Source organism: Passer montanus, unplaced genomic scaffold (genome assembly GCF_014805655.1).
Source record: "Passer montanus isolate IOZ18808 unplaced genomic scaffold, ASM1480565v1 scaffold37, whole genome shotgun sequence".
In the NCBI taxonomy this organism is placed as follows: domain Eukaryota; kingdom Metazoa; phylum Chordata; class Aves; order Passeriformes; family Passeridae; genus Passer; species Passer montanus.
In genome coordinates this window covers 3,691,067-3,705,798 of record NW_024368485.1, presented here as the reverse complement: position 1 = coordinate 3,705,798, position 14,732 = coordinate 3,691,067, and the positions used below count along the sequence as shown (strand labels likewise).

The 14,732-nt window shown below is 42.3% G+C and overlaps 1 protein-coding gene across 1 annotated transcript in view; it reads right to left on the bottom strand.

Moving 5' to 3' along the window:
• The window catches only part of CFAP61 (cilia and flagella associated protein 61), a 91,062-nt gene that overhangs the window by 67,181 nt on the left and 9,149 nt on the right, over window positions 1-14,732 (bottom strand). The window contains exons 7-12 of the mRNA XM_039717026.1: window positions 13,102-13,234; window positions 10,987-11,140; window positions 6,780-6,871; window positions 6,324-6,511; window positions 3,155-3,194; window positions 1,869-2,008 (exon numbers count right to left, since the gene is read on the bottom strand). Of these exons, the coding sequence (XP_039572960.1) occupies window positions 1,869-2,008; window positions 3,155-3,194; window positions 6,324-6,511; window positions 6,780-6,871; window positions 10,987-11,140; window positions 13,102-13,234 (747 nt within the window). The remainder of the gene's footprint in view (window positions 1-1,868; window positions 2,009-3,154; window positions 3,195-6,323; window positions 6,512-6,779; window positions 6,872-10,986; window positions 11,141-13,101; window positions 13,235-14,732) is intronic.

Sequence of the window (14,732 nt, the reverse complement as noted above, 5' to 3'; positions counted from 1 at the left end):
TGCAGCTCACTCTGCAGCCCCAGTGTGCCCTCCTCCCACTGCTGCCCAGCCCATCCCACCAGCTTTGCCCCACCCATGCCCCAGGGAAAGCAGCTGTGCCTACAGGGAACTGCATCTCAGTATGACAAAAACAGAACATGTGAAAAGTTGAAACTGCCTTTTTTTTTTTTTTTTTTTTTAAATAAGCAGATCCACCAGCTCCAATGGGGTTATGGAACAGGAAGGAAGACTATCCAAGGTCTGTACTCGTTTCTCTCCCAGCAATGAATTAACTCATTCTAGATGCTCAAGTCCTTTGACTGCTCAGAGACAAGGACACTATTATTATTATGCTTTTTAGTGAAAATTGAGGGAAAGTACCCATTAAGAACCTCAGCCTATGCCTTGTCATCTGTTATTTTTTTTCTCCTTCACTGTTAAGTAGCAGACTCACTGTTCCATTTGCTGCACTCTTGCTTTTTGTGTACTTAACACTTTTTCTTATTCCTTTTTACTACCTGTACTAATCAAGAGTTCATTTTGTGCCTGTGCCTCTTGTGACTTTGCCCTTTCACGTCTTCATATTCCCCTCTTCTTACCCCGCTTTTCTTTTAGTCCATTTTCTGTGGCTTCCTTTTCACTCACATGCTTTTGAAAGCCGTAGGTGCAAGTACAATGTGTTGATCTTTCACTTTCACAGATTTTGGTTATTTCCAAGAGGGTATCTGCTGTTGCATCCTGTGGGTTTTGTTCTGCAGAAACTTTCCAAAAGCTTACTCTGGTTTCTCCCAAAGCTTTTCAGATCCTGAACCTCAATGAGCAGCTATTTTCCCTTACTTTCCTGCAAAGCTGCAGGGGGACTTGGAAAATGCTACTGATGACCCTATTTTGTTTTCATGAAAGACTGGTGTCATTTGGAATATGCACAATGTAATCAGGATGGTAACTTTTTTTTTAAAGAGCCTTGATAACAACTTGAATTTTGCCCAAAATTGCAAGAGGACATATGACTCCCAACCCTACTGGTGGATTACTGAGCAGCTGGGCCTGAGATTACCAGGAATTACTCCAGCACTTCTCTCTCCAGCCAGCTGGATTTTTACTCAGGACCCAGAAGGAAAAGCTTCATCCCAGGGCAAAAAGCTTCTGCCTCAGTCCAAGAGTAGCTGGCCAGCTCCTGCATGAAGTATTTGTGTACCACCAGAGGTGATTAGGTATACAATTAACCTAGAAGTACTTTGCTAAAACCACACAGTATTTAGGTACATTAGGACCAAAACCAAAAAAAGAAAATCGCTAACTACACTACAATTTAAGCTTGGTGTTTGGGCCAGAATAGGTTTGATATACAAGCAAAGCTTTGGAAAATTCATTCCATGTAGCAGAAATCACAGCAAGAAAGGTTTGGTGTTGCAGTTCACTGATATCTCAGCTACAGAAGTTTTCAGAGCATCACAGAAACTGGATGAAATAAATGATTCAACACCAAAAGTAAAAGAGCAATTACATAGAACAGGTACTCAGCAGTGTTCCTGCTGTGATATGCATGTCCCAGAAACACATGACTACAGTTCTCTTAAGAAAGCTACAGCATACTTCCAAGAATTAAACCTACACCAGGCTATCAAGTGTCACACAACCTGACCCACATCCCCAAGGCCAAACACAGCACCATGCTTCTCTGCTGGCCTTATCCCACAACCAGGGAACTTGGAGCCACCGATCCATACTGACGTCCATCTTCCCTACCTTAGTACTGTATACACCAATCCCAAATGAATCCTCTCACTGCACTTGGGTTCTGCTGAGAGGACACTCCCTACAAATGCTGGCAGATGTGTCCCACAGCAGCCCAGAGCACAGCAGGGCTGTCCCAAGGCGTGACTCACGTGAGCAATCCTGCCCGGTGGAACACGTACAGCTCCCGACCCAGCCTGGAAGTGCAGGAAGGGACAGCCCGAACAAAGCTCTGGATCAGGGGGAACTCTGGGACATGATGTGGCACCAGGATGACACACAAGTCTCTGTCCTGAAAGACATTGGCAGGCAATAAAAATGTTCTCTAAGCTTTACCCAAAGTCCTCTGAGGGGACAGACAGCCCTGAAAGCAGGGTTTACACTGCACACCACCAAGAGCTGACAGCTCAGAAACGGCTTCAACTTTAAGCAAACTATGGGACAAACCTTCCTTACTACATCTGGTAATTCCATTGTGACATTTTATTTCAAAGACTGACATTGTTGGATGGATAAATTACATACATTTGAAATGCTTTTGGGGTCAGATCTCTAGGAACTCTCTCTGGTGGCAAGCAGTGTTTTTGAGTCTGCTGGTTCTTATGGCCAAGACAGTGTCTCTGGTACCCAGGCCTGTCCCTAAGGCACATTGCCATGCAGTTTTTTGTAACATGACTTTACAACACTGGTGTGCATTAAGAAAGTCTCAGAAAGTGGACTTTGTTACCTCAGATAGAGTGATCACACAGGGCATGAGTGGGTAATAGCTACTGCACTGTGAATCCACAGTGCAGTCTGTAGGTAAATATTATGAATCTCCTTAATACCACTGTTTTATAGGCTTTAACTCTATCTCCTTTAATAAATTGTGCTGATTTTGTTTTTAATGTAGGTACAGTCTGGGTCTGTACATGGTTTTAAAGGAGTTTGAAGCATTTCTTTTTCTAAATCTACATCTTAGAGAAGTCCCTATGGAACATAAACTAGGGAGACTATTTACAAGAGCACATAGTGGCAGGAAAATGCCTTTACACTGATAGAGAGCAGGTTTAGATTACATGGTACAGAAAAATTCTTCCCTGTGAGTGTGAGGAGGCCCTGGCACAGGATGCCCAGAGAAGCTGTGGCTGCTCCATCACTGGAAGTGTCCAAAGCCAGGATGGACAAGGCTTGGAGGAATCTGGTCTAGTGGAAGGTGTCCTGCCTACAGCAGGGGTGGAACTGGATGATCTTTAAAGTTCCTTTCCAACCGAAACCATTCCAGGATTCATTCCATGAAGTCCAGAAGCAGACAAGAAGGGGAGTAGCTCAGCCCAGAGTAACCAGGCCCAGAACACTCTGTGGGGCAGACTCACTGGAGCAGTAGACCCACATCCCCTGGCTGCCAGCTGCACTGCTGTCCCACCACACAAAATCATTCCAACTTTGTTATACTCACTGGGAAAACGCTGAAAGCATAATGCAGGAAATCCAGTGACCTGCAACCAAGAGCAAATATTGGCAAATAAAGCACATATCAGTATGATCTGATACACTGTGATATTGACATCCCTGCAAGTGCAGGAGCATTTATTCAAAGCTGATCAGACAATCCCGATGGATCATCAATAATCAATGTTGCATGCTGCACAGCAATTTCTGACTCCTAGTGCTTAAAGCATCATTATTAACAACAATAACCAGGATGTTTGACATGATACATGAGGCTCCTCATTAAAAGAGCAGGGGGAGGAACTAACAAAACATTGGCTCTCATGTTGTTGACTCCAGCCTCTTCAGAAGCCATTCCTGGACTATCATGGCAGCATTAGTATATAGCAAATATTACTTCAGGTTACAAACAGTTGTTGCTATGTTCTACAGTATTTTCAGCCAGCACCAAGGGCTCTATGACTTTCCACTCAGGAGAACCTGCCCGATGTGCTCTGACAGACTAACAGGAACATCAATACTTAGAATTGTTTTAAAACACTTCTTTTCACTTCTCAACCACTGACTTAAGAGCTGTCCCAGTCTCTTTTCCATGGTGACAGCAAATTGTGACATTTCAGCTTAAAAAGACTTGAGAAATCTCACCAAAGCCCTGCTGTTTCTCCCATGTCTAAGTCTTCCAAAGAGCTCAAAACCCAGTTATGCTGAAGTTTCATAAAACACTTTTCCACCACACAAGATGTTTATTTTGAAGAAATTAATACAGACATGTTACTTTATAAATACTGATAAATCCTCTCCTCCATTCAGAACTGTAATTAAGCTCCCTTTAATTACCTCTTTAATAATATTGCTTAAAAGAGAAATAATTTCTAATTGCAGTAGCTATGCCTGAATGTAAACTTAAAGCTGCAAGTACAGATCAGGATTTGGGCATTATATATTCACCTATATAATACATAACTAAGACTAGTTAACAGAACAGCTAATCAGTGGAAAGGAAAATACCATTGCAACTATTCTGCTTTCTAATTTTCTCTCTGGTATCCAGGACCTTGGCAGCAAGGACCACAAGAATTGAGGTGGGAGATTTTTCAGGGGGCTTAGAAAAGTATCAAATATCAGCAGATAACCCAGTAGTTCAGTTCCTTGACATTTCACTCTCAGTGCACTAACAAGCCACATAACAGCTCTGGCTTTGGGAGATGGAAACATTTAGCAGCTTGAGTGGGTAACAACTCCCAAGAAGCAAACTTCCCTTGGGGCTAAGATGCAATCATGCCTACACTTCAAGCCAACTTCTATTTCTGGGTCCATGCTGTACAAGGCCAGCAGGAACTCCCTCAGGACAAGATTCCAGGAGGCAGCCAGCATCACCTTGTGCCCTCCTTTACATATATTTGCTTTGCTAATATTTCTTCTACAGGCAGGTGGATCAAGCAAAGGCAAGCCAGAGAAGCATGCAAGCAAAATGTTTGAAAACACCAAGATCTACAGATTCCTCAGCTCTGCATGAGGTAATCTTAGGAAAAGTCTTCAGACAAGAATGCTGTCTCCTCCAGATACCAATCTTGGAATCAAAACTGCTCCACAGATGCCTCCAGGTAAAAAAAAAAAAACAAAAAAAAAACCAAAACCAAACCAAACAAAAACCAAAAAAAACCCCCACAAACCTGGGAGCACAGCATTGAATGATAATTGAATGATAAATGCAGTGAGAAATGTCTTGAACAGAAACAGCAAACAAAGCACAGAGCTCAGGAGGCAAAAACCAGACAGATCCTTAGGACAGAAAGCTATGAGCAGAGAACTCAAGAAGTCTACAGTGAGATTATTTACTGACATAAATCTCTCACAAAGCTCTGAACTGCTGTTTCAGTGTAATGGAATCATTCCAGAGCAAGCCCCTTGCCTCACTAATATTTTAATATAAAACTTTCTTATTCTGCAATAAGTATCTTGCTTGAATTTTTACAATAGATTGTCCCTCAATTAACTGTTCTGGCCCAGTCTTTCAGCAGTGCAATTGTTCTTATCACACATTAGCTGGTCAATATTTCTAAGTACAACACAGATCTTCTGTGTTGACTTCCTGCACTTCACTAATTAAACTAGTTCTTAACAAACATGAGCTCTGTTACTGGGTATATCACTTGGGAATATGTATACAAAAGGCAATATCTTTGCTTTGTTTTGGTAATTTTGCATTTGCAGCAGATTCAGTGTTTGATCCCCTTGGGTAGGTGCCCTCCTTAATCAAGGAACTGTTCAATAAATATAACCAGTTTTCAAGGAATTCTCATTTTTCTTCTTGTGAAGTTTACTCTTATTTTAAGCCAGATTCAGAAGTTGCTACTCACCAATGACTGAGTAGACAGATGTTTTTTCAAACTGTACTACACATGTTCAACTCATCTATCAAGCTCTTACTCCTGATGCCTGCTGTCTGCAGATATGACATGGATTTGAAAGCATGGAAGATCCTGGGTGTGCTAAGCTGCTTCATCTATCCTTTGTCTTCCTTTCCACTCTCACGTGGAAAAGGAAAAAGGTTCCTGGAGAAGTTTCTGCTGGTGTGGTTGAATATATTCAAGTGTGGAGACAAATTCTAGAACAAAAAAGTCTAAACCCCATTTATAGCCCTATTCTAATTGACCAGGATCTAAGAGTGTGAGGTCAGCAGCAGCAATTGTGTGAAGAGAAAATCCCATTATATCCCCTAGGTGTAGAGGATTCTGGAAAACAGAATAATTTCTTTCAGTGACTGGAGATAGTGTTTAGAATGGGAACATTTACCTGCAGAACTAAGAACAGCTTTATTGCCCCATGCAATGAGATGAGAACTACTGTAACACGTAGCTTCTCTTGCAGCTAGCCAACTTCAGAATGAGTGTCTCCATGGAAGGAAACAGCAGCCTTTTTCCACAACCTCAACTCACATTTTTTTCCAACAAAAATGAATTCCTCATGTCTTGCCCCCACAGATCTGTCGAAGTTAGGGAGTTATAAGTGGAGGTTGAAATGTTATTACTGAAGATAAAAGAAGCAGACAAGAAAGAGGTCAGAAAAAATCCCATCTAACCACTGCAGGTGCTGTCACTTTCTGATTTGTCCTGAAAACATAACCTTGAAAATGGTTGTTAATGGGAAAGCAGTGACTCTTCCTCTACACTTACCTAGTTTCATACTTCTCATCGATACAAAACAGACGGATACAGAAAACATTTGAAGCTCCTCTGTACACAGGATGCAAATCCCCCTCCTGATCAGTCTCCAGCAGAGGTGCTGCTGAGCCTTTAGTGCCCATGTTGATGACATTACCTACCGGCAGTTCAGTCTGGGAAACGGTCACAGCTCCATCTTTCTGCAACAAGAACAGACAAGGGCTCACTCTCAACACATCACAAAGTGTTTCCATTAGTTCAGCCCCATCCTGTCTGTGACCCTTTCTTCCCACTCTGATGGCTGCTCATGGAGAACTGGATGGGTAAACCCCATCTCTGATCCCCTCCCTCCAGACCCCAGCCAGGGCAGGAGGGAAACTCAGCAGTATTTGCTTGTCCTCATCTCTGCCAGGCTTGCTCCGTATCAGCTCTGAGAGCCAGCAGCACTACTGGGTGTAGCAGCATTACCTGCACAGCTGCATCTGCATCAGGAACCTGTTCCAAGTTTTGAGAAGAAACAGGTTCTGGCTCTTGACTTGTTTGGTTGCTTTCATCTTGATCTGAGTACAGTAAAAGAGAAAGTGCACAAGGTTTAATAAAGTGAGCTTTACTCTCAGAATCACAGCAATAGCTGGACTGGGCCAGGCTACCTCTTTCAAAAGGTTTCATTTTAACAACAACAGTTAAATCAGACCTTCCCACAGTTACTTGGCCAGGGCTTCATTAGACTATTTGATTTCAAAGAAAAAAAACAAAAACAAACAAACAAACAAAAAAAACCCAAAAAACACTCCACAAAAATCCAGGGAATTGATTGTGAAATAAGACCTGAACAAGACAGTTTGGAAGCAATTCCTAACTTGTGTTTATCCCTGTGTCAAATCTTTACCCTATCTGAACTGAAAAACAGGAGTCAGTGTATTGACTGATATCTTAAGCCCCATGTGTTGCTAACTTGCTTTCTTCACCTTTCTGGTGATCACAAGGACAAGCAAGGGCTCTTCATTCTCAGATTAGTTCTCCTAAAAGAGTTGAAATTCAGGTTAAATGAATTTAACAGAAAATTCAGAGCTCTTACTGGTGTAGTAAGAGACAAGAAACAGGGATTATAATTCCTTTATGAATTTTACACAATAAACTGTTGAGGTGTAGGTGTTGCTGCTGAAGAAAACACATCAGGCAAGGGCAGCCTTGCATTTGGAAAATTCAGTAACATTAAGGAAGTCGAAGTATGAGTTCCAAGAAGAACACAAAATAAGCTTCAGAAAGCAAAAGCATTCATCCATTCTCCCTCTGAACTTTGCCTTGGGACACCCACGTAAGCTACCTTCATAGACAGAAGCATTTCTTCACACAGTAATGGGCAACTTTTTTTAAAAAATACCTCACAGGTTTAAAATAATTTAGCCAGAAGTAATTAGGAAAAAAAATCTTGTCTCAAAATCTGTTTCTCTGTCAAAAAAGAGTGCAGATGCAACATGCAGGGCAAGAAGAAATGCGGGGGTTAGGAATCATGGATTCTCTGGGGGTATCACAGATGTGAGCCTTCACAGAAATGATCAAATGTCGTCTTGATTAACCGGCTCCATTTCTCATTACCAACAGCCTTGCAGGTGTCAGAAGTTAATTAATACAAGTCTCTGGTTGTCGTGTAAACATTGATGTGTTGTTTCTGACTTTATACTAAAATGCACATCCTTAATGGCTCCACCATCCACTCCTGTCAGATGTGGCTGCATTGCTGTTTACAGACATGCTGTACACGAGTGATGTGAAGAACTGCAATACTATCACTAAATCAAGTAAAGACCACAAACAAAGAAAATTAAAATAATTCTGTGATTGCTGGGTTGTTAGCTGAGGTACAGTCATCAGGATCAAGAAGCCAGTTCACCATGAGGCCTGATGAAAAGCCCTTGAATCATTCCCACTGCATCATGTTTTCTAGCAACTAATTCATGACACCATATAGAGTAACAACCAAATTACTGTAATTACCCTGAAACCTAAGTGGCATATCAGTACAGACTGTTGTATACTCTCTCATTATTATTCAGCATTACATTTTGAAAGGAAAAAAATATCAACCTGTGGTCTCTACTTAAAAGCTAAAGAGCTTGAAAAAATAGCCTTTTTATACGTAGGAACATAAAATTACGAAGGAATGCAGCTTGTATTTTAAAATTTCCAGCCTTCAGAGTCCATAAAGCCAAGTCCAGATCTTCTGTTGATGTCAGGTCACTGAACCTGCTCTGCCCTCACAGCAGGACACCATCCAGCAGCAAGTTTTCAATGCAGCCACTAAAGCAGCCTTCATGGAATGAGCATGGTTTTGCAATATCCACAAATGCAAACTACATGGGACTAACACCACAACAGATTTCAAGGACACAGGCTGGCCTTGATGTTGGAAAGGCTTAACAATGGACTCCTGGGATGCAACTCTTCTATTCCAAAATGTGCAATGCTACAACAAAAATTTTAACTAGTATTCCACGATAACAGAATAAATGTTCCTGAGCAATGAATAGACAACTTTGCTATTAGGTTTCTAGTGTCTCTCTCTAGGAATCAGGCACCAGAGTCCTTTCCCAGGCAGCTGATTCACTTTGACATTGAAGCCACAAGAGAACTGTTTCTTGTGACAAAGTCCTCATAGCATAACAAGAGATAAGACTCTCCCTAAGTAGACAGAAGAAAGACTATTCTAAGTTTTGTCTTCTTACATTGTCAGTGGTAAAGGAAAAAAGGTGGGGGGGGGGAAGAAAAGTGTTCTGAAGGTTTTATTCTGTTTTTTTTCTTACTATTTTTCTCTTAATTGTGTTAATAAAGTTTTCTTTACACCCTTTAATGTTTGTGCCCTCCTTCTAATGCTTATCCCACAGCAAAAAAATAAGTAAATATATTCTAGTAAGTGCACTGGCACTTTGCCAGCACTAGACCCACTACATAATTGGTGCATTGGCCGGGAAATCAAACAATTGGCAAGCCAAAACCTCTACGATCATTAATGATTTGCACTCAAGCTACCTGAAAGTCTACAAATATTTCTCCCCAGAGCTGCCCTTATCATTCCAAATAAAGGGATACCACTACTTTAATAAGTCTTACCTGAAGACAACCCACAGGACTAACACTAGTTTTTAAATGAAGAAAGAAAAGAAGGGAGATAGATTCACAGAACTGCTAACCATGCTGCTTAAAATATTTCTAAAAAGCACTCAGATGTCAGATTCTCAAGAAACTGAACAGAGAGCAGCTGCTCATGCTAAGTTTTAGCATTTAGAACAAGTTCCATAGATTTCCTACATGATAAAAAACACATAACAGCTGTATTTTCAAACTGCTAAGTTTTAGCATTTAGAACAAGTTCCATAGATTTCCTACATGATAAACGTATAACAGCTGTATTTTCAAATGCTGTAACCACATTCTCACTGAAAAGCTCAGCAGCACAGAAATTGCCAGAAAACACAGACCTACAGCTTGCAGGCTCCGGAGAAGGAGAGAGGACACCAGAACCAGGGACAGCTCTGGGATGGGTAAGGCTGGGAGAGAGCCTTGGTGGTCGGGCACCTTGCCCAAGCCAGATCACTCAGAGCAGACAGCCCAGGACTGGGCTCTGGCTCCTGAGTGATCTCGCTCCCTTCCTCAGCCTCATTCCTCCTCCTACCCACGTCTGTCACCTCTTCTGAACTAATACTCCTGGAGCTGCAGGAGCACAGGATCAAACAGGAGACAGGCATCCTCCATCTCCTATGTGCAAGATGCTTCCTTGCAGGGGAGGGAAAGTCCACAGGAGCAGCTACAAGACCTGTTTCTCTCCCTTTTCTGTTCTGTGACTGCCAGCTTCAAGGTACCAGCTGGTGACAGCCCTGCAGCTCCCTGGTTGCCTTTTTTGCCTGCTGCTTTGTGTTCAGAAAAGCAGATACATAACCTAGTGGTGGAGGTGTTTTATTCCACTACTGATAATTAGCAGATAGCAAGATGTTGCCCTTCTGCACAAAACACCCTTTGACACTGGAAAAAAAAAGACAACAACTGTAAATCATTTACATGACACTTCTGTTCTACAAACAGGTGACATATTTGTGCTACTGGTTTTTATCACTCACAGGAAGCAGCTAGCACATGTGTTGCTGTATTGGGCCCGATATAAAAGCGGAATAAAGAGGCAGTCCCTGATCTCCCAAAATCTTGTAACCCAGGAGACTGCAAACAATAAGCAAAGAGCAGTAGCTGAACCACAAGGAAAAAAGATGACATAAGTCAACAGGACAACATAACAGGCACAGTGAGCCAGCTGCTCAGCTACCAACAGACCTCACTTCACCACCAGATTTTTACAATCACATCTTCATTTAACAGCACAACTGTGTCTGATAAACAGTATGTGCCACATGACAGCTTTCTGAAACTCCAAGCCCACATTTATCCCATAGCTGGTGCAGGCCAGCTTTCCACAAACAACAATCACTTCTGAGTCAGAGACCAGGGCCATCAAAATTCTCCTCCTCAATTAAAAAACAACAGGCATCCTACTTCAAACACGGGTATGGTAATTTGTGTTTTCTTCCTAGTGAACCCATATCCTTTTCCAACCTTCTGCAAAACCTACTCAGAAACTAGACACAAACACACCTTGAATTTATTTAGCACTTTAGAATACAGATACCTCCTTGAACACTTGGCTTCCGTGGCACTTTGAGAATATCCTCAGGATGTGGTTTACAGAGTCCATGGAAAGGCCCTAAGTCAAAACACTCTTGAAACAAGGAAATGTTCACATCAGAACATAAGCTCATGAATCCTACTGCAGTGCCACCAACCTGGAAGATAAAAGCCATGTTACATGAACATGTCATTCTAGGAAAGGACAAAAAAAAACTGAACAAAAACATTTCTGAAACATCAACTTTTATGTTCCATCTCTGACTGTACATAATGGAAAACTATAAAGGAACTATTTCAGCAAAAGTTAAAGATACTCTTTTATTTTTTTACTTGTAACGTATGTACTAGGACCTCTACAGTAGATGTTCTCATTATTTTTTTACCTATGACTTGCAAGAGTATTAAGTTTATATATATACGCCAAATAATGACCTGGAGTTTCAGTAAAACTTTTGTTATGGCAAATACACAACATACTTCCAAAAACATATTTTTTTTTTTACAATGAACAGTGCAGCTGAAGTAGAATCTGCATTTAGTTAGCTGTAATGGCTCATTACTGGACACTGATTTGGACCTAAATTGGGCTCAAACTGAAGGGTGTATTTAATTCTCCTAAGAAATTAACTCAAGAAATCAATTATGTATAATATAAGGAGTACCTAATGCAGTACTTATTATTTGCAGCACTTGTAAGCCCCAAATATTTCTGTGTTCTGAAAAAAAATCCAAGAGCTAGTCTTAAAACCCAAATGCTTTGGCAAACATGAAAGTGATGGGATCCCTGCATTGCTGGCACCCACAATACTCTGGATGCCTGATTGCTGCTGGAGTTCTCAGCAAGACACACACTGGGACCAGGGAGAACTGGCATGCTGGAGAGCTTCGGGCTTTAACCTAGGACAAGTCTAGAAGAAGGAAGCTCTTAAATTTTTAGTAGTGTACGCAACTTTCTGGTGAAACACATTATCAAAACATATTTTCTTTCCTCCTCAATACACATAATGAAAGCCTTTATAAACCTAATGAAAACTCAAATGCTGGATTTGTACAGCTGTTTTATCAAGCCATCAGCACATCAATAAAGACTTGAAAAAGTGTGACGTTTAATTTTTCTGCCTTCAAAACAACAAGTGATTGTTTGTTTGCCTTGTTTGCGTAACCAACAAAGCCGGGGTGCCACAGTTGCCTGGCTGCTGTGTAATTTCAGGCCCAAGGCTCAGCAGAGGCTGATTAACCAATCCATCTACCATATGTGCAAAAAGAGGCTGCCAGCTTCCTTCTCCGCAGGGGAAGTTGGCATCCATCATGGTTTGCGTGGAGGTGCTTTCCCAGCCCGCCGTGGCAGTGGCAGCTGGGATAAACTGGGGGCTTGGAACACCTTTTGGTGGTCTCACATTGAGCTCTCAACATGCCACTGGAATGTCTTATTTATAGCAACAGCCCTCTGCAATGTGCCATTACACTAATGGTGCATTGTTTCCCATTTGGCTCCCAATGGCAGTGATTACATGTTGCAATTTTATAAAACCATTTGCCACAAAAAGCAGATTTCAGGAATTAAGGAGGTTATATTGCCTATCAGCTTGCACTACCATGCACAATTACCAACACGTGAAAATCTTAACAGGGATTTTCAGCAGGATAACTATTACTGCACCTTTCTTATTTAAATTTATTCCTGGGTTTGTCTTCATTTCAGCAAAAATCTGTTTGAGCCAAGAGAAAAAAATTATCTACAGGACTTAAAACTGAAAAGATTACTGGCTACTCATTTTCACATGCAATATTAGCTTTCACTGGGAATGAAAACAGGTCAGCTATAATGCAAATGTCTAAAATGACAACATGGCTTCATCAACACAGTCTGTCCAAATTACTTGAAAGTAGTCTGCACAAGAACTGGGAATTGCTGCTTCATTTCTGAACTGGAAACATCACTCCTAAGGACAGACACAAACTGCATTGAAAAGGGCACTCACTGTGTGGGTATAGAGCATGAATTGTACTTTTCACAGGGGGGCTGGTGATTTTGTCCCCTGAGCTAGAGTGAGCTGTCACACAGGACATCACTAAGGCTACAATCAGACAAAACCAGAGGTCACGGCAGACTGACCTCACAAACAGCTGCCTGATCTTCTTCACCTTCATGTTCTATGAGATCAACAAGGAGATATTCACCATAGATTTCCTTCAGAGTCTCACTTTGAGGTGTCCAGATTAGCATGAGATCATCATAATCTTCCAGCCTACAAAAAAGAGATCAGGTAATATCCTAAGGCTCTGCCATTAGGAGGCCGTGATACTTCTGTTCTACTCCATTAACATATGGAAAAATATTACAAATACTTGTCCCAAAGCCTACACCCACAAATCACTTCATCTAAGACACATTCCCAGTGGACACTAAAGTGGGAATCTCAGCACCAGAGAGACAACCACACCCAAAAGCCAGCAGAACACATGAAAATCTGCACAGCTCAGTGGTGATGCTTCTCTTGCCCTAAGAAAATATATGGGAATGCCAGCTCAAAACTCTCCTGCCTCACTCATACAGGTTCCAACCTACATGGATTTTTACTTAAACAGGCAACAGAGACTCTTTCCCACTAGAGTGCTATTCATAGCCAGGGTCAATCTAACTCAGAATAAGAAAATCCAGCAATTTTACCAGAACAGCAGTAGAATTCATCAGTCACCCATGCTGAGACTATGGCACAAAGGTGGGTGGCAAACCAGCTTTAGCACTCAACTGCTATCAACAACATGAAGCCACTTGTATTTATCTCTTGGAAAAATGCCAGAATTGAGCGGTGCATCCAAAAGCAGCAGAGAGGAACCTGCGGCTGTGTTGGGCTGCCAGAAGGAACAACTGCAACAAACTGCAGGGGAAACCCTCCCTGCTCTGGGCCGGGAGCAGGCGGCTACCTCGGCGACCACAGCAACACCCCAGGAACAGTCGCGCTGGGCTGTCCCGACGAGCCCGTCCCGGCTCCGGGCGGTGACACCGGGGCTGGCGGAGCCCCGCGCGGTCTCTGCCGCCACCCGGCGGCCCCGCCAGGCACGGGCAGCGGCGCCTTCGCTCACTTAGGATGCACAAAGCTCCTCATCTTCCTGCTCGGGAACCGGGACCGGCCCGCGGGGCTTCCCACAAACGTGCTGCTGCAGGGAGAACTCCTGTTATGTTCCAGGGTCCCACTGCTCACATAGGGAAGTGCCTGTATGCAATACCTGTAAGTTGGAGATCATTGTTCCACACAGGCAGGAACCCAGAAACAAACAGGTTCTCAGTGCTACTCTTTATGTGTGTCTGGATTTGGAAAGAGCATTAAAGAAAACACATCTGGGCAAAAGAGGTTCTGTTTCTCATGGTATCAAACACTGTCCGAGTTCCTAAGCACTGCCTGACTCCAGCACAGGAGTGGTGGTCAGAGGGTCTCTGGATGCTTTTGCTGCTCCTGCACACCACAATGGATGTGACCTCTGGGTAATACCACCTTTGTAACCTAGGCTAGGGATCCCTTGGATTCTGACCTTGTACCTGCCTTTTTTTTTCCCCCTCAACTAAAATGACACTCCAGCAACAATGAAAACTCCATAAAAACTTACAGTAACTCATTCCTTATCCCTCAAACCAAAATGGTTACCCTGATCTTCTTCACAGGGAGTATCCCAAGGGAAGATCTGCAGTGAGGTTTTCTATTATCAGAACATCACCACCTCCACAATTAATTAGTACAGCAAATC